At 40.6% G+C, this 23,437-nt stretch overlaps 1 protein-coding gene across 4 annotated transcripts in view; it reads right to left on the bottom strand.

Moving 5' to 3' along the window:
* The window catches only part of epb41b (erythrocyte membrane protein band 4.1b), a 40,986-nt gene extending 18,568 nt beyond the window's left edge, over positions 1 to 22,418 (bottom strand). Inside the window, exons 1-17 of one of the 4 annotated variants that reach the window (XM_068213894.2) lie at positions 22,364 to 22,418; positions 19,782 to 19,925; positions 19,374 to 19,478; positions 19,214 to 19,256; positions 19,037 to 19,112; positions 18,025 to 18,243; positions 17,854 to 17,941; positions 14,829 to 14,981; positions 14,571 to 14,668; positions 13,955 to 14,106; positions 13,678 to 13,779; positions 12,792 to 12,875; positions 11,519 to 12,076; positions 10,025 to 10,156; positions 1,205 to 1,486; positions 931 to 1,128; positions 614 to 859 (exon numbers count right to left, since the gene is read on the bottom strand). In XM_068213894.2, the coding sequence (XP_068069995.1) occupies positions 614 to 859; positions 931 to 1,128; positions 1,205 to 1,486; positions 10,025 to 10,156; positions 11,519 to 12,076; positions 12,792 to 12,875; positions 13,678 to 13,779; positions 13,955 to 14,106; positions 14,571 to 14,668; positions 14,829 to 14,981; positions 17,854 to 17,941; positions 18,025 to 18,243; positions 19,037 to 19,112; positions 19,214 to 19,256; positions 19,374 to 19,478; positions 19,782 to 19,838 (2,593 nt within the window). In that variant the 5' untranslated portion in view covers positions 19,839 to 19,925; positions 22,364 to 22,418. Of the gene's footprint in view, positions 1 to 613; positions 860 to 930; positions 1,129 to 1,204; positions 1,487 to 10,024; positions 10,157 to 11,518; positions 12,077 to 12,791; positions 12,876 to 13,677; positions 13,780 to 13,954; positions 14,107 to 14,570; positions 14,669 to 14,828; positions 14,982 to 17,853; positions 17,942 to 18,024; positions 18,244 to 19,036; positions 19,113 to 19,213; positions 19,257 to 19,373; positions 19,479 to 19,781; positions 19,949 to 20,001; positions 20,264 to 22,363 lie in introns of those variants that run through there. The other 3 variants (XM_073924633.1, XM_073924634.1, NM_175084.3) reach the window with 3 other exon arrangements.
* Positions 22,419 to 23,437: the final 1,019 nt, after the last annotated feature.

Raw genomic sequence — 23,437 nt, 5'->3', positions numbered from 1 at the left:
TGAATAATGTTGTTTATGTTCTTTTTTTCCTGTTAAGAATTTAACTGAGCCTTTAATTGTCATTTATTAGGGATTTATAAAGCATAAATAGTCCTCACTTTAGATTAGGTCACAAAACTGGATGAATTTGAGTTTATAAAGCATTTATTAACATACAAACTAACTATTAGTATATGCCTGAATAATAAGAATAAGAAATGTTTATTTTAACAGTTTATTAATCATCTACTAACTCATTCTGAATGATAAAAAAACACCAACTACTCTTAAATCACTGGTTAGTAAATAATGCAATACTTAATTTAGTAATGATAAATAAATCATTAACAAAGTATGAAAGTACAATTATTAAGCACATTATAAATGTGGTTGTAAGTCAAGAATACAGCATTTGTAGCTGCTGTTATAAACGGCTTACTAACGTTTATTAATTTAGAGTTAATGGTTAACAAATAATGAATTCATTATTTGCTAATGATTAATAAATCTTTTATATTGTGAAGTTGTTATAAAGTGTTAACCAAAACTTTTATTAAAGTTTCCAGTCATTTTATATAGGATTCTTATTGCTACACACCCATGATAGTGTTTAAATGCGTGTGTGATGCTTTACCTGATGGAAAACTCTCCTCCTCATAAAGCACTTTGTCAAAAAGCTGAAACCAGTCGTCATCAATGTCTCTGGGCTCCACTGGAAACTGTGGGATTTGTGTTACGCTGATTCTCTTCGTCTCTGGTACTGTTATCTGTTCTCTAGTGCTCACCGTCATCACCTCAATCACTCGCTCCTCTTTTCTCACTCTGCTCTGAATCTCCTGCTCTCTGCTCTCCACAAACACCTCAACAGCTGGACCTCGCACTAAAAACATAGACACAGTGGATGAATAATGTTTCATTTTAGTTTAGTTATGCGTGTGAGTGTGTGTGTACCTGTTTCTTTTGGAGAAACATCAAAAATGATAAACCAGTCGTCCTCCACATCTCCTGCTTGTGTTGTCCTCTTCTCCACAGTGATTGGCTGTGGTCTCCTGTCTTGTACGGTCACTTGTAGTTTCTGCTCTGTTCTCTGAATCACCTCCTCTCTGGTCTCTTCGTGGAACTCAACAGATGTGCTTTTCACAGTGGACGCTAAAACAAAAACAACCCATCATGCTTATATGTTTTACATAAGAGCACAATACTGGTTGTGTGTTACCATGTATACCTGACGTTTTTGGAGATCCATCCAAAACAACAAACCAGTCGTCTTCTTGGTTACTCTGAGGCTCTGTTGCTCTTTGCTCAAGGATCGCTGTCTGTGATCTGCCATGATTCACTGTCACCTGCTCTTGGTGTTCTTTTTGGATCTCCTCTGTTGTCACTCGACTCTGAATCGTCTCCTCTCTCATCAGTGTTTTTGGCTTCTCTGGCAGCACCAGCTCTATTTTTTCAACCTCTCTCTTTACTTCTTCAGCCTGAGCCCCTTCAGGAATAGAGCTGCTCACATCTGATAAAAACACATCTTAGTGGTAAATTGACATTTCTCAAGAAAATGAAATTTATTTGTGAATGATTGTGATGTTATAATAATCAGAGATCAGGAGGACAATATGACCAACACAGGTAAATTGGTGCAGCTTAAAGGGATAGTTCACCCACACATTTAAATTATGTTATTAGCTACTCATCATCCGAGATGTCTGTTTATCTTCAGAACACAAGTTAAGATATTTTAGATGAAATCTGAGAGCTTCCTCATCCATCATAGACAGAAGTGGTTCTGAGACGTTCAAAGTTCAGAAAAGGAACCAAAAATATTGTCAAAACATTCCACCTGAATGTAGCAGTAATGAAACTGTCATCATTTGAAGCTCCAAAAACACCTTTATGTTGTGAAAAAAAAGTAAAAGTAATGTTCCCCTTCGGGGGGAACTTCAGCACTATAAGTGGATTTGATTGTAAAATCCACGCATTGGGAGGTTCGGTTCAGAAGCTACTCGTCTGAAAGAGTATTGAACGGGCCAATTAAGAATGAATTGGCAGCGCAAGCCTGCGCAGGTGAGCGGCATAAGCAATCAACTGAGTATATAAGCTCACCTGGCGCCAGCAGACGCTATCCTTTTCGCTTCAGAGACTTTCTGATCGAGTCGATGAGGGTTCCTCCTGCTGTGACCAGCGATTCTGAGCGAACGAGAGCATTCTCCCGGTCCAGAGTGTGTACACGCAGTGGCAGACGGTCGAGCTGGGTTTCTCCCTTGCCTGGCGTTCTTTGGGTCCGGTCCTCCAGAGCGGTGCGTATAAAGTTGCAAACTTCACAGAAAGAGCAACACAGTCGTGCAGCACGTCCTTATCAGGACGGCGCTCCGACTGTGCGTTTCTGGATGCGGTGGTTTCCTGTCCTCGGATGATGGGCGCGGGCACTGCGTTACATGTCTGGGGGTCCAGCATGTTAATGCGCTGCTCGCGGGCAGTTCATGTCGTCATTGCGATGCCATGACTGTTGCGCAAGATCGCGGTTAGCCTTTGCAAAAGGGCGAACCACCCCAGTTGTCCCCTGCTCTGCAGCGGGCACTCGGGCAGATCTGAGGGTTTCAGCGAGAGATAATCCGTCGCCCACGGGCCCGCGGACCTCCCGCTCCTCTAAGCGCTCCATCCAAGCTTCGGGCGGGGGAAGCGATACGTCTAACAGATGGTAGCCCTTACGCCCGATGACACCGGAGACCAGATGTCCACCGCGGCATCTAAGGGTGGGCTTTCATTGTCCGATGATGATCCAGACCCACTCGCCCCCTTCGGGCTGGTGAGCGCTGTCACTACGGATCCTGAAACGGACATGTTAGCCGTGCTTTCCCGGGCTGCTTCGGCCGTGGGTTGGAGATGGTTTATCCCCCAGCTCCGCGGCCGGACCGACTAGAGGGGCGTTCCCTTCTTCCCGGAGGTGCACAGTAGGCTCACGCGGTCTTGTAAAGCACTTTTTTTCTGCTCGTGCTGCGTGTTCCTCCACCCTAACCACTCTTGACGGTGAAACAGCCAGGGGGTATGTGGCGATTCCTCAGGTTGAGTGCGCGATGGCGGTAAATCCGCGCGGCGCCTCTTCTTGGCGGGGTCCGCCTCGTCTCCCATCCAAAGCCTGTAAGTTATCTACCTCCCTCGGAGCTAGAGCTTACATAGCTGCGGGCCAGGCTGCTTCCGCCTTGCATGCGATAGCCACCTACCAGCGCTACCAAGCGCAGGCGCTGGCCGAGCTGCACGAGGGTGGGTCCAACCCAGGCTTACGAGCTTCGCACCGCCGCCGACTTAGCTCTTCGGACTACTGAGTCCGCTGCGTGTGCGTTGGGGAGGACGATGTCCACATTAGTGGTCCAGGAGCGCCACCCCTGGCTGATATGCGCAAAGTCGACAAAGTCCACTTTCTTGACTTCCCCATATCCCCAGCCAGGTTCGGCGACACTGTCTGTGAATTCACCCAGGAATTCAAGGCGGTGAGAGAGCAGTTGGTGGGTGATGTCTTATCGGCGGTCCGTAGCCCGCTCCGCCCGCCGTGCCATTCATACCTGCTCCTCGCCGAAGGCGCCCGCCTACGAGAGCTGCTCCGCCCCCGCACACGCCTCCGGCGAAGCGAGCGCGTCGGGCACCTCGGAAGCAGGCAGCCCCCCTGCCCAGAACGCCGCTAAGTCTGGCAACGGACCGCGAAGCGCCCCTGGGACAGGCCATCTGGAGAAGAGGGAACTTGCTCTTTCCCCGCTGGAGGGCGGGGCCCCATTTCCAACGGCACTTTTTACTGCCATGAAAACATTATGAAAGGGCACTTTTCACTTCCCCAAATGAGACAGCCCGAAATCTGCCAGTCTGGGACGCTATGCTTTCTAGCTTGCAGATTCGGTGCGTTTCGCCAGTGGCTCACGAGCGCTGGGAGGACGTCTCCTTTCTCCCACCCCTCGAGCCTCCCCTCCGGAGCTCGGGTTTGGAGTGAGAGCAAATATCTCACCTCCAGCTTTTCCGTGGGACCCGCGAGCTTCCCGGATCAGCACACCCACTCCGCGCTGCCCCACTGCTGGTACGTCAGCGATTGTAGCGATGAGTCCATTAGCGAGAGCTCTGCCTGCCTGGTTAGCGCGGGCCAGCTCTTCGCGGTGGCTCATACGCACAATCAGACTCGGCTATGCGATTCAGTTCGCGAAACGGCCCCCCAAGTCACGGGTGTGTATTCACCAGGGTCAGCCCCCTGTCCGCCCCTGTCTTGCGAGAGGAGATTGCTGTCCTCCTGGCGAAGGATGCAATCGAGCCGCTCCCTCCAGCCGAGATGGAGAGCGGGTTTTACAGCCCACGCTTCATCGTGCCCAAAAAGAGCGGTGGGTCACGGCCAATCCTAGATCTGCGCGTTTTGAACCGCTGCCTGCATAAGCTGCCGTTCAGAATGCTCACGCAGAAGCGCATCCTCCGGTGCGTTCGTCCTCTGGGTTGGTCTGCAGCATTAGACCTGATGGACGCGTATTTCCATGTCTCCACTCTTCCTCGCCACCGACAGTTTCTGCGGGTTGCGTTTGAAGGTCGAGCTTGGCAATACAAAGCCCTCCCCTTCGGGCTCTCTCTGTCTCCGCGGGTCCTCACCAAGCCCGCGGAGGGTGCCTCAGCGCCCCTTCGGCTCGCGGGCATCTGCATACTCAATTTCTTTACGACTGGCTGAATTTTGCCCTCTCTTTTGATTATGCACAGAGTTGATTATGCACAGAGACAAAGTGCTCTGGCACTTCCACCTGTGGGGGTTTCAGGTCAACCGAGAAAAGAGCAAACTCGCCCCCGTGCAGAGGATCTCTTCTCTCGGGCTGGAGCTGGACTCGGTCACCATGGCAGCGCGCCTCTCCGGAGAGCGCGCTCAGCTGATGCTGTACTGTCTGAGAGAGCTCGACAGTAAAATAGTGGTCCCACTGAAACTATTTCAGAGGCTCCTGGGGCATATGGCATCCGCAGCCGCTTCATGCCGCTCGGATTATTCTATATGAGACCACTTCAGCACTGGCTTCACGATCGAGTCCCCAGACGCGCATGGCACGCGCGCGCACACCGAGTCTCTGTTACTGCGCTGTGTCGCCGCGCCCTCAGCCCTTGGAGCGACCCCTCGTTCCTACAGGCCTGGGTGTCTCTAGAACAGGCGTCCAGTCTTGTTGTCGTTTCAGCAGACACTTCCAACACGGGCTGGGGGGCTGTGCGTTGCGGGCATGCGGCTGCGGACCTGTGGAAAGGTACCCAGTTGCATTGGCATATCGCCTGGAGCTGTTGGCAGTGTTCCTCGCTCTCCACCGTTTTTTCCGGTGCTGGAGCGGCAACACGTGCTGGTCAGGACGGACAGTACGGCGGCGGTGGCGTATATCAGCCGTATAGGGGGTATGCGCTCTCGCCGCATGTCTCAGCTCGCCCGCCGTCTGCTCCTCTGGAGTCATCCGCGGCTGAAATCGCTGCACGCCATTCATATTCAGGCAAGCTCAACCGTGCAGCCGATGCGCTCTCACGGCAGCCTTGCGTCCTGGAGAATGGAGACTCCACCCCGAGTCTGTTCAGCTGATATGGGCGCGATTCGGGGAAGCCCAGATCGATCTGTTGCTTCCCCCGAGATCGCTCATTGCCAGTTGTTCTTTCCCTGACCGAGTGCTATGGCACGGATGCACTGGCTTACAGCTGGCCTCGGGGCACGCGCAAATACGCGTTTCCCCCAGTGAGCCTGCTCGCGCAGTTACTGTGCAAGGTCAGGGAGGACGAGGAACAGGTTGCTGGTTGCGCCCCTCTGGCTCAACCGGACCTGGATGTCAGAGCTCTCCCTCGCGATAGCCCTCCCCTGGCAGTCCCTTCGAGAGAGCACCTACTCTCTCAGGGACAGGGCACCACCTGGCACCCTCGCCGATCTTTGAAGAGATTTTAGACGCGAGGAAGACTTAGGTAACCTCCGATTGCGGTGGCTAATACCGTCACTCGGGCTAGAGCCCCCTCCCCGAGCGCGCCTATGCCCTGACGTGGAGTCTATTCACTGAATGGTGTGTCTCTCGCTGAGAAGACCCCCGTAATTTGCCAGATCAGCGTTGTGCTTTCTTTACGCCGAGAGAAGTTGGAGAGCAGGCTGTCGCCCTCCACACTCAAGGTTACGTGGCTGCCATCTCCGCTCTCACAACGCGGTGGCTGGCAGCACCGTGGGAACGCATAACCTCATCATCCGGTTCCTCAGGGGCGTTAAGCGAATTAATCCACCCCGCCCCCTCTCATGCCCTCTTAGGATCTCGCCCTCGCTACACAAGCCGCGTCAGATCCCTTCGATCCTCGACTCAGTATCTTTCTGTCCCTGAAGACAGCTCTGCTGGTCGCGTTGATATCGATTAGAGGGTCGGGGACCCGGAGGCATTTTTCGGTCAGTGACTCGTGCCTGTAATTGGGCTGGCTTCTCTCACGTCCTGAGACCCCGCCCGCGATATGTGCCCAAGGTTCCTACCACTCCGTTTTAATACGAGGTAGTGAGCCTGCAAGCGCTGCCCTCGGAGGAGGCAGACCCAGCCCTTCTTATTGTCCAGTTCGCGTTTTGCGTATTATCCGGACCGCACTCAGAGTTTAGATCATCTGAGCAGCTCTTCGTCTGTTATAGCGGTCGGCAGCAGGGAAGTGCCGTACCGAAATAAGTTCCCACTAGATTGTGGATGCCTTTCTTTCACTATCAGAGCCGAGATGAGCCGCGTCCCCCGAGAGCGCGTGCGCACTCCACTCGGAGCTTCGCATCCTCTCGAGCGCGCGCACGCGGCGCCCCTCTAACAGACATCTGTAGAGCTGCGGGCTGGGTGACACCCAACACATTTGCAAGGTTTTACAATCTGCGAGTGGAGCCGGTTTTCCTCAAGGGTATTAGGTAACCCTTGGTGATTGAGGAAACAATTCGGTAGGGTGTTGAAACACGCTTGCTGCGCCATTTTCCCTAACACGGAGATACGTGCGCCTTTTTATCTGTCAGTAAAGTTCCCCGTCAGGTAAGCCCTGCAGATTCCTCCGTGGCCCCCAGCACTGACTCAGCGGAGGAGTCACTTGCTGGCCCACTACGTTGTAGGTCTGCCCGCTGGTCAGCCCGCGTTTTGGGTAAAGGTGCCTGCTATGAGTGATCCCCACTAGGCGATCCCATATGCTTATTCCGCCACGGTTAAGTCCCCCCCCTGGGCGGACCCGTGTCTTCCCTCCCCGCTAACTACTCTTTTGCTATGCGTACTCCCCCTTTTAGGGCTAGTCCATATGTAAATTCTGCCATCTATCCCCCCTTGGGTAACGGATGGCCTCCGCAGCGTCCTCCCTATCGGGATTGCACGCTTCCCAACGTACTGTCGTATTTTCCTAGAATTATCTAGATGCTCACGACTTCCCAAAAAATATATATAAATACGTAAAACTTCTGTTGAAGTAGGATAAATTAGGGCCAGGGACACGTTGGAGGACCGCGCCCCCCATGATGTGGGTGCGTCACGCTTGCTTGACTATCTCCTCATCGGGGGTGTTGGTAAGGTGCAGTCATTATGGCGCTTTCAATGGGCTCCCAATGCGTGGATTTTACAATCAAATCCACTTATAGTGCTGAAGTTCCCCCCGAAGGGGAACGTTCGAGGTTACTAAAGTAACCCTTCGTTCCCCGAGGAGGGGAACGGAAGCACTATACTCCGTCGCCATAATGACTGTCCCTTAGCTGTTGAAAGTCTCTTCAGCTTAAAAAGGATAGCGTCTGCTGGCGCCAGGTGAGCTTATATACTCAGTTGATTGCTTATGCCGCTCACCTGCGCAGGCTTGCGCTGCCAATTCATTCTTAATTGGCCCGTTCAATACTCTTTCAGACGAGTAGCTTCTGAACCGAACCTCCCAATGCGTGGATTTTACAATCAAATCCACTTATAGTGCTTCCGTTCCCCTCCTCGGGGAACGAAGGGTTACTTTAGTAACCTCGAACGTTTTTCTAAACAAAAAAGTAGCTAATCACCATCATGATTTTTTGGGATAGTCAGAAATTAACCCAATACTGGAAAGAGATTACAATACATTTAGACACAATTGTTGAAGTAGAGATTGCTTTCACTTTTGAATCTTTATAATTAGGTAATATAAATTTAGATGTATGGATTTATAAGGACAAGAAACTGTTATGTTTTCTTCTGGCAGCTAGTAAAAAAGTAATTAGAAAAAATGGTTAAAAGTTGCAGAATGGTATAGTTAAAGAATGGATTGATACAGTGAACACTATATATGTCATGGAAAAAGGATCTTTTTTTATTAAGAACACAGACCGATTACTTTTTTTCTAATTTGGAATAAATGGATTTGGTATATTTCACCAATATTATTGGATTTTTCTTGAATTGTCATTTTTAAAAGGGTGGTCCAAAGTGTATTTTAAGGCTTGGTTGTCTTTATAAGATGCAAAGCAATCATGCTTCGTTTGTTAAAAAAATCATTATTTTTATTTTTTTATTTTTATATTTTACTTTAATTATATAGACTCAGCTAACATAAAAACAAATGTCCTAGTTCCTCCGAAAGCCCTCACTCAAGAGGTTTTGATTGGTCAGCTAACATAATGTGCTGTGATACTGTAGCGCTACTGAAGATTGTGTGTGTTACAAGCAGTTTGATGGGTAAATATGAATTTGTAGCTAAATTGTTAATGGTGCCAAGCAGCCTTTCCCTTTGTTTACATCCTTGTTTACATCCTTGCTACAACATACCCTTAACGCTAGAAACTGTGCATGTGATAGATCAATTTTAACAAATAAAAACATTTACAGGTTGTAGCTCACAATCCACAGCTTCTTCTATTATGGCTGGAGCTGCTCCTTCTTTAAAGAGTTTTTAGTTCAATCCAGCACTGAACTGTGAGATATTGGAAGCTTACCTTAGTCAAATGCTAGCTATATATTTTTTAAGTTAAATTGTAATTGTAATGCTATAACATTATAGCACATCTGGCCACACCCCTTCGCTGCACAGGGTGTATGCGCATAGTGAATGCGCGTAACCTAAAGCGTTTGTAATCTCACTAGCCGTGATGTATTTTTTTTTTTTGTAGTTACCAAAATTCATTCGCTGTAGACTTTGCTAAGCTAACCCTGTAAAAGCCATGATGTTTATGTTCACATAGCTACATTACTCAACTAAAGTTTAAAATAGGATATCGTTGTGAACCACCCCTTTAAATGTAATATTATGTATCTAAATATATATGTTTTCTTCTTTAAGGGAAATATTTTAAAGGATTTGTAGCTCCCCATGTTTCACTGTTTATCGTTGTTGTTGTCGTTAAAGGGAAGAATATACAATGTATATGGAAGATTTGTAAGTCTCTTTCTGTAAGAAAGATTATTTAAGTTAAATATGTATTTTGCTAAATATGTATCCAAACACACTCATTCACTACGGACAATTCTGTTTACCCAATCCACCTATACCGCATGTCTTTGGACTATGGGGGAAACTGGAGCACCCGGAGGAAACCCACGTGAACCCAGGGAGAATATGAAAACTCCACACAGAAATGCCAACTGACCCAGCCAGGACTCGAACCAGCGATCTTCTTGCTGTGAGGCTACAGTGCTAACCACTAAGCCACCGTGCCACCTATAATTATGTTTTTAAGTTTACAATTTTGTTGATGATCTTAACTCTTCTCTTTTGTTCTTTAAAATTTAGAATGATCTAGCATTTTGTTTAACTGTCATAATATAAAACTAAATAAAACAGTTATAATGATGATATTATTTTAGATATGAAACAATATCACTCCACGATAATATCACGGAGAAACAATATGGACGGAATCCCTTTCCCCTGCTCTTGAATTTTAAAAACACAGACAAGAATCCATCCTGCTTTAATGTGCAGGATGAATTAATAAATATGTTATATATATATTTACATATATTATAAATATTGTTTTAGAGCATGGAAAATATAACCCACAGTATTTGACAACAGGTCTGCACAACTGATCAATCATAAGAGAGTGATGTACCATAACATAGAAGTATTTCATAAATACCTGAAAGGAGCTGCGATATCTCTGTGGTTTGTGGGTGCACGTCAAAAAGTATAAACCAATCATCTTCTTTCTTTATTGGTTTAGGAACATACACAATCTGCTGCAACTCGTCCCGAACTACTCCTGGTCTCTCTGAAAAAATAAATAATAAAATATGTTAATGTATAGTCATGGTTCATCTTCTAAGGCATTATTATATAGGCCAGGGATTCTTAAACGGGGGCCTGCGGGCACACAGTAACCTTTGATTTGGCCAGCCATCCAAGCTAAGAAGAGCTCCACTATCAGCTCCACTAGCTTCCAGTAAAGTATCGTATTGACTTTAAAATATTAAGGCACTTCATATTCTCGCTCCTCAATATCTTACCAAACTTCTCCATATCTACACCCCTTCTCGTACCCTTAAATCAGCCAACAACTCCACCCCGGTACCACCTTGCACTTGATTGAGCACAATGGGAGACAGATCCTTTAGCTCTATGGCACCTCGGCTATGGAACTCGCTTCCCCAAGATCTAAGGAGCAGTGATAGTCTTCACATGCTTAAATCCCATCTAAAGACCCATCTTTTTAAGCAAGCTTTTCTTTAACTATTTTTTATTATGTTTTTATCATGTTCTTTTATATTCGCTATTGTGTTTTAACCTGTTTGGTCAATGATTGTTTTAGTAATATTTAATTTGTTTTAGCATGGCTGTTGATGCTTATTGTTAGGTGACCTTGGGTGTCAGGCGCCATTTACAAATAAAAAAATAAAAATAAAAATAAAAAGGAATGATGAGCATGATTTAGAGGTCGTCATTTCAAATCTAATGTAACCTTTTGTTTGTTTGTTTGTTTGTTTGTTTGTTAAAAGCTAACTGAAATTAAATGTTTCAATTAAATGATGAAAATTTTACAGATTTAGTTTGAATGTACATACTGTCACCTGACAGATAGAGGACAAATCAAAGCAACAGCAGATTCTGCTAGTGTAGTGCTAGTGACTAGTTTATTCATCATTGAACTAGACTGTCATATAAATGTTGATTTATATGTTATTATTGCAATAAGTTATCATTTTAAATGTTATATGCATTGGTTAATCTTGTGAAAAAAATTAGGAAATGACCCATGGCAACTTAATGTATTATAGCTTAGTATATACCTTCAGTGCATGACTCTCAATGATATTTGGCTTTTGGCCCTTTATGCAAAAAAGTTTGGGCACCCCTGATATAGGTACTTAGTTATATTTCACCCAACAATTGAAATTCTGTCATCATTATTTACTTCATCCTTAAGTTTTTCCATCCAAACCTACATGAGTTTCTTTCTTCTGTTGACCAAAAAGTTTGATTTCCAATAAAGCCTTTATACTTCTATGAAATCAGAGACTTCAGCAGAGGCAATTCATTCAGTTTTGGAACAGCTTGAGGTTGACTAAATGATAAGTGCATTTTTATTTTAAAGTGAACAATCCCGAATCTTCAAAATTAACTTGACATGACATACCTCTGAGTGTCTCAATGATCGTTAATGGCCTGCAATCCAGGAAAATGTACCAATCATCCTTCTTCATCAGTTGAAGCCCCTCTTTCTCAGCTTGCTGTAACCTTTGTTCCAAACTTTCCACTTCCTGCAATCCAACTCTCAGCTCCTCCACCTCAACCAGCTTTCTCCCGATGGCCTCCACCTTCTCTAGCCTCTGCTCCATAATTTCCAGACTCTCCGAAGTGTCCCCAGAACCTACCATCTTCTCATTAGTGACAATTACACGTCTTTCCACCCTCTCTACTCTTTTCTCTCCATTGTCTTGTGTTTGTGTCCATTCTTTGGTCATCACCACTCTCTGTATTCGTTCTCCACCGACTTCCAGTAGCTCCTCATTTAGATTTCTCATTATTTCATAATCAGGAAGCTCTTTCTCTAGAACGTCAGATCTCTCGTGGACCACCTGAACTTGATATGATTGTTTTATTTCAAACTCATCTGTGAGCTTCTCCTTTGAGGTCTCCAGATCCTCTCTCTGTTCTTCAGTCTGAAGCAGCTGCTGGACGCCTGATAGTGAAACTGGGATGAAATTAAACAAAAACATAGTCAATCAGAAAGTCAAGATTTATTCATTCTTTCATTTTCTTTTTGACTTAGTCCCTCTATTAATCAGGGGTCGCCACAGCGGAATGAACCACCAACTTATCCAACACACAAACACTACGGACACTTTAGCCTACCCAATTCATGTATACCACATGTTTTTGAACTTGTGTGGGAAACCGAAGCACACAGAAACGCCAACTGACCCAGCCGAGGCTCGAACCAGTGACCTTCTTGCTGTAAGGTGAACATGCTACCCACTGCATCACCATAAAGCCCTTAAAAATTTAATGGAAACTAAAATATTTGTTTTATGCACATTGGTCCACAGGGACTTGTAAATTTCCTCTGGAACGTTATGGAAAATGTCAGCCCAGCTTGCCCTTTAATCCTTATGTCAACAAATTTGGTTAATAACTATAGTGCCGGAGATTGACTTTTTGGAATTCAGGTAGTAAAAAGAAAAATAGTACGTGCAAGCTTAAGAAAACTGCATAGAGCTTAAACCAGACCGCATGGAAAATTAATGTGTTGAACTAGAGTGTGGATGGTAGTTTACAATCTATATATCTAATATCTCTTGCAAATAGATACAGGTCAACTATGCTTGAGATACATAATATGCACTATACATATTATTCTTTACATAATATGCACTGGGATGCATTTGGAAGCTTTAGAAAAGACTTACATGGGCTTCCATCAAGGAGGACACACCAGTCATCTGCGTGATGCTTATACTCCTGCAGCTTTTGGCTTTCAAGCATCACATCATCTGTTCATCAGATAGGAAAAAAATTATAACTTCGTGACAAACACATTTCATGAAGCATAGGAGATGTGGGAAAACAAGACAAGAAAGGACACAAGCATTACAATCTAATGTTTTAGTTTCAATTATTTCAAAATGTGTTGAGTTTTGAGTAGCTGGAAATAAAAAAAAAAATATATATATATATATATACCCCTTAAGAAAGGTTTACAAACTGCTCTGAACCTCTGTGAAATAAAACACAGGCTGAAGTGATAACCAGATTAGATGTAAAGTGTCTCAAGTTGACTAATTGGATAACTGAAACTGTTAGTATTATGTTTTTTTCAAAGAAGAAATTAAAGTTTATAATGCTACTAACGACGCTGTTAGTATTTTGAGGAGAAATCAAGGTTCTTTAATGCAATTCTAAAGCGCACATTAATGAAAAAATTATTAAACTTATTAAACTTGAACCCTCTAAAATTTTGTAAATTTTGAACCAATTAATTTACATATTATACTTAAAACAAATACAAATAAGATGTGTTTGGCATTTGGTCATTTGTGGTCATAAAGTATTTAATGAGTGTGCTCAAGTTTAACCTCATACCAAATGTTTAGCTGCAGAAATTTATTTACAAAAGACCATTAAAGAAAAAAAAAACATCTATAAGACAGTTTTGAAAGTTGTTTTAATATTTAAAAGTATAAATATATATTTCTTTTATATATTTATATAGTTCAACTATTATATAGTTATTGTGCCATGTCTTTTGCTTAAATTAATATGGTGTCTAACCTGACTAAGTTTGTAGTTCCTTACCTGAGGTGTAAATGTGCCATTTTTCTGGACCATAGACCAGAAACCAGTCATCTACCTCTGCTCGAACTGGTAGCTTTAGCACATCAAGAATTTCTTCATTTGCTGAAAGCAAACATTTAATTTCAATCATATGTGTCCACAAATATTAGCCTAATCAAACTACCAAATTGTTTAAAATAAAATCACATGAAGCTAAATAAAAAAGAACTAAATTAATTCACTATATCTACTGGCCTAATTAATAAACCTTTCAATTAATCTATCTACCAATGATTACCTTTTCTTTTGATGCTGTACCGTGTGAAACGTGGAGGAGCGCGAGTGATGTTACTGCTGGCCTCCACACACTCAGACTGTTTGCGTCCATGATAACGAAATCTTGAACCCAAAGTCAGGAGTCTTTTTGCTTTTGTATCTTGAAGTCTGTTTCTGAAAAGCACATTCAAATGTATGAATGGAAACTTTCCAAAGAGGCTCACAAATGCATGCCTTTTCTTATATTTTTCCTTGCACTTGATTCGAGCGCCCCCTTGTGTTCCTTGTGAAAATATAGATACTAGTTTAAAGGGCTAGTTCACCCTAACATGAACATTTTTTTCCCATTTACTCACACTCACCTAACTTTTATGAATGTCTTACTTGTGTTAATCACAAAAAAAATGTTTTGAAGAATGATGGGGAAATTCAGAAATATAGATCCCTATTAGGTACAATAAACATTGATTGATTGATTGTTTTACCCAACATTCTACAATATATCTTTTTTTGTGGTCAACAGAAGAAAGAAACTCAGACAAGTTTGAAACAACTGGAGGATAAGTAAATAAGACAGAATTTTCATTTTTGGGTGAACTGCCCCTTTAAATCTTACCCACATGCATATGAAGCCCTACCTGAAGAAACTATGATGTTCCACAGAGCATTTCCACAATTGTTTGCAGGCTCTGTAGTTGGCCAAACTGAAGCTGAGGTTACCCTCAGACGCATCCTCCTTAACCAGAGTGAAATTGAAAAAATTAACACACATTAGCAAGACTAAAACCCAAGGGTTTGTAAATAATAAAAATACATATAATTAAAACTACCCAAAACTAACACATACAGCAAATACAAGACACTTGCTATAAAACGTGAAATGAGTGTTTGAATACCTCAGAAGGGCGCATCTTGAGAAGAAAGGTGTTGCGTTTGTGCGAGATTTTCAGCACTCTAGGCCAGAAGAAGGAATTTGTTTTTACACCATCTTCATATACAATCAGTCCCTCGGAGCACACGCCAAGCATAACATCTTCACCGCTGGCATCCTGTGAACATAGCAAACATCCCCTTACAAAATAATAATAATACAATACTGTCATTATGACAAAGATAAAATAAATCCGTTAATACAGATTAGTTATTAAAACTATTATGTTTAGAAATGTGTTGAAGAAATTAGCTCTCTGTTAAACAGAAATTGGGGGGTTAAACATGGAGGGCTAAACAGAATAAACAGGGATAAACAGGGAGGCTCTGGGGAGTTTTAGGGACAACAAATAATAACTTGACTTCTAATTAATTATTTGGTTTCAGAAGTGGCTTAAATGAAAGGCGAAAACCTCTAGATTATGCTTATTTTACCAAAATAAAATATGATCGTGCCTTGATCTGTAATTATTTCATTAGGACAGTAAGGTCTGACTTTGCTTAGACAAAAGTCTTGTCACTCAGCAGAAATAATGTACAGTATAGAATTTAAAGTCATGGTGCAGTGGAAATAGGATTAATATTGTTTATGACTCCCATAAGCTTGGAGGACTGCATCAATACATCTCTGCAATGACTCAAATAACTTATGAATAAAGTCATCTAGAATGGCAAAAAAGGTGTTCTAGCAGGATTCCCAGAGTTCATAAAGATTCTTTGGATTTATCTTCAATGCCTCCTCCTTCACCTTACCCCAGACATGCTCAATAATGTTCATGTCTGGTGACTGCAGGAGAGGAGAATTCCAGTCTGTCCTGCTGAAGAATTTGCCCTCTTCTGTTGTTTGTAATGTAATGGGCAGCACAAATGTCTTGATACCTCAGGCTGTTGATGTTTCCATCCACCCTACAGAGCTCTCGAACGCCCCCATACTGAATGTAACCCTAAACCATGATTTTTTCCTTCACTAAACTTGACTGATTTCTATGAGAATCTTGGATCCATGCGGGTTCTAATAGATTTTCTGCAGTTTTTGTGTTGATTGGGATGCAGTTTAAAGGGGTGGTCCAAAATGTAATTTTAAGGCTTGGTTGTGTTTATAAGATGCAAAGCAATGTGTGCTCATGTTTCACTTGAAGGAAATTGCATTAATTTTTCATATATCTCACTTTGATTATACACAGCTACTCAGCTAACATGAAAACGACTGATATATTTCCTAGTTTCTCTGAAAGGCCCGCCCTTAAGTGACTCTGATTGGTCATCGTCATAATGTGCTGCAATTCGCGGATCGGCTCCACGTCACACCTGTAAAAGCACGCACTTTTCTGCAGTGTAAAAAATCAGTCAACCCCCTGCCTGCTCACAAAAATAAAATCTATAACGAGTGAGAAATCTGTGTCTGTAACGAGTAAAAATGGGGTGCGGCTCCTTTAAGAGACCTCGTCTTTGTGTGTGTGAATGTTGTCTGCGTCTATGTGTGTGTGTGTGTGTGTGTGTGTGTGAGTGAATGTGTGAAGTTTCTGTAACAAGCGCATGTGCACGGGAGTTTTTTTTCTTTTTCTTTAATGCTCGGATTAAGTTATTTTCTGTAATATATCGTGACAGAAGAATAAAGCACAAGATGTGGGATGCGACCTGTGTAAGCCTTGATTTATTATTCTGCTGCCTCCACAAGTCAGGTAAGCTAATCTGTATTTTTTTTTAACTCTATGCGTTACACGACAGCTTTCATATATATCCGGAATATGCAGGTGTAAGTAATATGAATCATTCACATATCTTTTGGACTTTATTATCTGAGATGTAAAATGCATGAAAAAGCTGCCTGAAGACAATCAATGCAGTCACACGCACACACATATAAGAGACACGAACGTGCTGGTGGAGTGTGTGTGTGTGTGTGTTTACAGCAGTTTGACTGATTAATATGAATTTGTAGCTAAATCGTTTGCCCACAAAACAGCATTTCGCATTGTTTACATTGTTGTTACAGCATACCGTTAATGCTAGACACTGTACATGTCATGATTAATTTTAATAAATAAAAACACTTACAGGTTGTAGTTCATAGCTTCTGCTTTGAGGAGATTTTAGCCAAATCCAGCACTGAACTGGGAGAGATTCTGGAGCTGTTTTGTCAAATCATGCTTGCTTTGTATTTTATAATTCTCTGGAACATAATTAATATTGAACTGTAAGCACTTCTGTCTTTGTGTCGTGTCCTTTGGAAGCCCAAATACAGAAACAGACGAAGCTTTGTGGAAACAGCAGTGTTTGGATGCATTTTTAGCTTTATCTCTGCTATAACATAACAGCACCTCTGGCCACTGCCCTTACCTGTGCAGTTTGTATGCGCAGTAAATGAACCTTTGTGATCTCACAGGGGGCGGAAGCATTTTTTGTAGTCCCCAAAATTTGTTCATTGAAGGCTTTGCTAAGCTAACTCTGTAAAAACCAAGGTCTCCCTTTACATTGAACTTAGAACTTTTTACATTCAGAGATGTTGTTTATGTTCACACAGCTGCATTGCACATCAACTAAAGTTTAAAATATGATATCATAGTGGACCACCACTTTAACAGATGATTCATCAGAAAAATCTACCTTCTGCCACTTTTCCAATCAGAAGTCAAGTTATTTTTTGTTGCTCTTACAACTGGAATCAACGACAAAACTTTTGTTAGGTAATATATATATATATATATATATATATATATATATATATATATATATATATATATATATATATATATATATATATATATATATATATATATATATATCTGTATATATATATATATATATATAAAATAATAATAATTATACACACACACACACACACACACACACACACACACACACACACACACACACACACACATTCACATACCTCAAACTCAATACTAAAAAGATAATTCTAAAAATAAAAAAAGGTTAAAAAATACACATTTTTAAACCAGGAGTTAAGTTAAGCTAAATTAAATGTACTTTGGCAGGATGAAGGTCGACGCCATACATTGGGAGTCCCATGACGTTCTCAAGAAACAGCAGATCTGCCTGGGCAGGACTCATAAATCTGTGTAACACACAAAGACGTTTTACAAACTTGTGTTTTGTGTACAAGTCAGAGGACATTTGTATGTTTATTTAATAGTATACCTGTACGTGGCGTGCAGCTCCATCACTTTCTCCTCCAGCTCTTTACTCTGATTTGGTGCAAGAACAATTTTCCTAACGTAGTTGTTCTTGTGGAGATTTGGGTCATAATCACCAAGTGTTGACTGAACTGTGTATGAACCCAAAAGAGCCAAGATGTCTGATGGACAGGGCAGCCGACCAATCAGAATATCTTTTCTCAGATGAAGACATAGGAAATATCTGAGAGAATTACAAAGAATAGTCTTAGTCAACATATAAAGAAACATGCACAAAGCAACACAATTTTATACACATCTTTCAATTTATACAGCATCTAAAACATTCATAAACCCATTAAACATAAAATAATGCACAATGCAAAGAGAAAAGCAAATGCAGGAAAACATTTGTGTGGAATATGATAAAAAAAAAAAACTTGGATTGTAAATAAATGAGATTTGAAAATACAGTTGAAGTCAGAATTATTACCCCCCTTTGAGTTTTTTTTTCTTTTTTTTAAATATTTCCCAAATTATGTTTCACAGAGAAAGGACATTTTCACAGTATATCTGATAATATTTTTTCTTGTCTTATTTGTTTTATTTTGGCTAGAATAAAAGCAGTTAAAAATAAAACATTTTAAGGTAAAAATTATTAGCTCCTTTAAGCTATAATTTTTTTTGATAGTCTACAGAACAAACTATTGTTATACAATTACTTGCCAAATTACCCTAACCTGCCTAGTTACCGTAATTAACCTAGTTAAGAATTTAAATGTCACTTTAAGCTGTATAGAAGTGTCTTGAAATTTATCTAGTCAAATATTATTTACATCATCATGGCAAAGATAAAAGAAATTAGTTATTAAAACTATTATGTTTAGAAAAAAAATCTTCTTTCCGCAAAACAGCAATTGGGAAACAAAATTAACAGGGGGGCTAAAATTCAGGAGGGCTAATAATTCTGACTTCAACTGGATCTGGATAGTCTTTTTATCTCTTATTTTATACCTATAGAATATCTCATTTTATACCTTGTTATGTCTTCAGCTAAAATTGAAGGGTCGGGTGGATAAAACTTGATACTGAAAAAGAACTCAGCTACTGGACCTGAAACCAAAAATAAGGGAAATAATAAAAATCTGAGTTAAAATCAGTCACATATGAGCCTTAACAGTTCACTGAGTAATCACATATGTAAAACCACATACTTTTTATCTGTTTTCGGATTTCTTTAGCACAATCCAGCCATACCTAAATCAATAAACACAGAATACATTATAAAAAGAATATATTTTTTTCTTTTTACCAGTTGATTTTGTTATTTTAGCCAAATAATGATGATAATCTGATATAAAATAACACAAATACCCTGTTAGTTGGAGAATCCCACATAACCAGACCAAAATAATCCCTTTCCAACAGGTTAAGATGTTCACAGACTTTATTGAAGAGATCCTGACCCAGGGAATCCCTCTGTAGAAGAAATAAATTGTACAATTATCGTTACTTTACAACACTTACTAAGTTTTTTTTTTTACTATTGATTTGAAATATCATAAACTGTAAAAATTAACTGATGTGTTCATCTTAAAATGCTATTCTTGAAAACAAAGCAGAAATATTTACAACTGAGTAAGAAAAATATTATTATTATTAGAACATTCAAGATACTTTAAAACATTCAACTTATTCTTTATCCTCTTGAATTTGAAGAATTTTATTTTTTTTTAAGGTTCCTGATAAAATAAACTTTTATGTAAAAGAAACTTCAGGTACCTCAAGTTCCCACGTAAAGAGGGTGTCATCTAGGAAATTCACTCGACACTGCAACATGTTTCTCAAACCTTTGTCTTCTATCTCTTCTGCTTTTGGATTTCGGATGGCTTCGTTTTTCCCTCACTTTACATGTCCGGCAATGATCTGCAAAAGCGGGAAACTTTACAATTCTCCTCTGAACCGCACTTTAGTTCATATTCATGTTCTCGGTTGTACCAACATCATAAGAGGCCCTGCCCTCCTGCACTGTCCTGCTGTGTGATATGCGGCGAGTGTTTTAGAAAGATATGACCCTTTTCCCCCTCACTTTCACACAAACACGTATTTACCATACACATGCTTGTTTACTGGATGAGAGAAGTAGGTAGTCAAAAGATAAACATGAATTTATTTATTCATCATGATTGGAGAAAGATGAGGTGAGGGGAAAACTCTAAAGAACAAATTCAGAATATGTCTTTAATATTTAGGCGCTATTTTCTGACTGAGATAAGGAGATAAGAATGGGTGGGGTAACGAAAACCCTTTGTGTGATGCTTCCTTCACGTTTTCTTCCTCATGACAGGACCTCTTTAAAAAGCTTGCATAATATGAAATTTTAGTCCTATTTTTGGTATGATTTAATGTTGCTTCAATGCAAAAAGATAGACTATAGCGCCTATTGTGGAAGAGTATAATGTTTTGCAAAATAAAACTGGGTATCAGACAGGGCCGGATTAACCAATGGGCCTTATGGGCACAGGCCCAGGGGCCCGTGCGCACCAGGGGCCCTGCGAGGGGGGAGAAAAAAAAAGACAATTTCGGAGTGTCTTTTTAGGCTAATTGCAAATAGCGCATCTAGCTATTGAGGGTTTACGCCCATCGATGCCTGATTGATAGAGACAAGATGAGTAAAGAGCAGTGAAGAAATGTAGCCGCAGTGGCGCACCTTGTAAGGCACACGGCATTTATTTTGACGCGATTAACAATAACATCGGTTCGAATCCACCATCAGTTGAACTCGTGCTACTTTTTTTCTCCCCATTACATATCAGATTGGAAATATATTTATTTTTAACAGGAAAGAAACATTTTTTAAAAATAATGCAAATGTGATATAAAGTCACAAGTGTCTCGTGGGTATTTAATAATGTTTAGCCTTATTATAGGCACCTGCCGCGCCTCCCTCTCTTCAAAAACTCTATTGCTAAGACAACTGTATTTCCTCTGAGCAAAAAAATCGCGATCACATATTAATATTATTATTATATTTAAATTGCCTTTCTTTCTTTAACTAAACAGAATGCTGTCATTGGTCAAGCGCGGAAACGTCAGTTTTGTAATAACCCGCACTAAACTGAGCGGACTTTAGTGTAACGTTATATCTGTCATAGATCAAAAATGAGTGGACAAGTGGATTTAGCAAACGCGAGAGAAAGAGGAGAGGAGGCATCTTTATTGACGCATTTTCCATACACACCTTCTTTAAACAGACCCGTGATCAGGAGAATGAGAGTACAGAAGAAGACTTTAACTTTAAATGATGAGTAGCTAGCATTAACCAGGCGGAGGAGGCTAACGGCAGCGCAGCGCGGACTGGATTCATCGTGTGAGAGACAGACAGAAAGGGAGAGAGAGAGAGAGAGGGAGAGAGAAGAGGTATAGTGTCTGTGATTTCGGATACTTTTAGGTTTATAATCAAGTCTTCATCACGAGAAGAGTAGAGAAAATACAGGGAGAGGAGGAGAGAGACAGTAAATCAGTGTTTGTATTATGAAAGACTCAGATTCATAGAACTCAGATTCATATAACTGGATTGGAGAAGCATTGTGCGTTATATGCCATGGCAATAATATGCTTTAAAGTTTGTAAAAGCAATACACTAAAATACCCTTAATATATATATATATATATATATATATATATATATATATATATATATATATATATATATATATATATATGTAGTTTTATTAGTATTTTTATTTAATGCTTTGAAAAATAATTTAAATCTTTGCAGACTATAAATACATATGTACTATATATCATTTATTTAAATATGTGGGCAACAAATTATAGATTCATTTTATTTAAAAATTATTATATTATTCTTATTTTTTTAATTTAACTATAGGGGTGCGGCCAGGTAGGGGGCCTTACAAGATAATGTGCCCAGGGGCCCCTGAGTTCTTAATCCGGGCCTGGTATCAGATGTTACCGTTTGATTTGATTCGATTCAAGTCCAAGTTACACAAATGCTAAAACTCATTTTACAATTAGTTAATAATAAATAAATGTGTGGCTAACGTATCTTAAACTCATAATTGATGTATTGAATTGTGCTATTATACATTTAAAAACAACATCTCTATTATTTCAAATGCATACAATAAATGAAGTGCACAGAAAGTAGAAAAAGTAACAGATTTTGACAATAATATTGGAAAATCGAGTTTCACATATTAGCAAATAATCAGCAACAATGAACAATTAATTTGAAGTTAAATTATTTTTACTTCTAAATCAACAATGTAATATTTCCAAATAAAAAAATCACACAAAAAGACAATACAAATGGGAAATAAATAACCACATTAACCTACCTGTGCATGTTTAGTGATCTTTGGCCATTTCGTGTAGCTTTCACCAACTCACTGTGACACGATGGGAGGAGGATCAACGCTTATTCCCATGACGTTAGTAATGAGATACAGGGTAGATGAAGCCCTAGTTTCTTAAAACTGAAAACACATCAAAAGTAGGCCAATACCTTCAACATTTTTATTTGAAACCCTCTAAATGAAAAGACACAGCTTATGCTGACATGTATACATCCCTTCAGTTTTTACAGATAAAATGGAAGAATATTGGATTTAAATGTGACTAAAATAGTCTTTCTGTCCATCTACCTATTCACTACATATTCTCCCATTTCAGGGGGATATCAGATTCAATCTAAGCTAGTTTTTCAATTCAATATTATATGCAAATAAAAAAGTAAGTGTTGTTATAGAAGTATGTGTATATTTCTCAAATGAATCCCAGGACAGTCCTGTTGTTGCTCAGAGTGCCGAGGAAAGCATGAGAAACTCAGATAGATAACACTGTAACTGCCAAGCTGTTATAGATGCTCACTATAAAATGCTTAGACTATCTGAATGTATTTTTTTTCGTTATATATAAAAGTCTCTTTTAAATCTTAAATTAAAATGACTCTTTAGCAATGTCTGCTTTTCAGAGTTAACATATAGTGTGGTTATGCAACTGTGCCAGCAGCAGTCACATGATGCAAAACTGGTGAGTGGCTGATGACAAACTGAATCACAGGCATTATGGAAATTTTGTTTGTTGAAAATCCCATCAATAAAATCTCTTTCATAATTGAAGAGGTTGAGCCTTTTTGCAATTTTGTAGTAGTTTACAAACTTCAGAAAGGTTCCTTACAACATACATTTTCACAATATATAGAGATACGTCTTGGTTAATCTAAACGAGACTATAGTGAAATCAGAGATTTTTTCCTATTAGCCAATGGTAATGCAGTAATGTTGATGTTTACATTTACATCACACAATTCAAACTGAAATAGAGCCTGAGAGCATAAAAATGCATTTAGTCCAATAAGTGAGATCATTTATTCTTATAATTCATCAAAATTTGGCTTTACATGTTGTAAA

This window comes from Danio rerio, chromosome 16 (assembly GCF_049306965.1).
Source record: "Danio rerio strain Tuebingen ecotype United States chromosome 16, GRCz12tu, whole genome shotgun sequence".
Classification (NCBI taxonomy): domain Eukaryota; kingdom Metazoa; phylum Chordata; class Actinopteri; order Cypriniformes; family Danionidae; genus Danio; species Danio rerio.
Note: the sequence above shows the minus strand (reverse complement) of the source record. Positions and strands in the feature narration are given on the sequence as shown.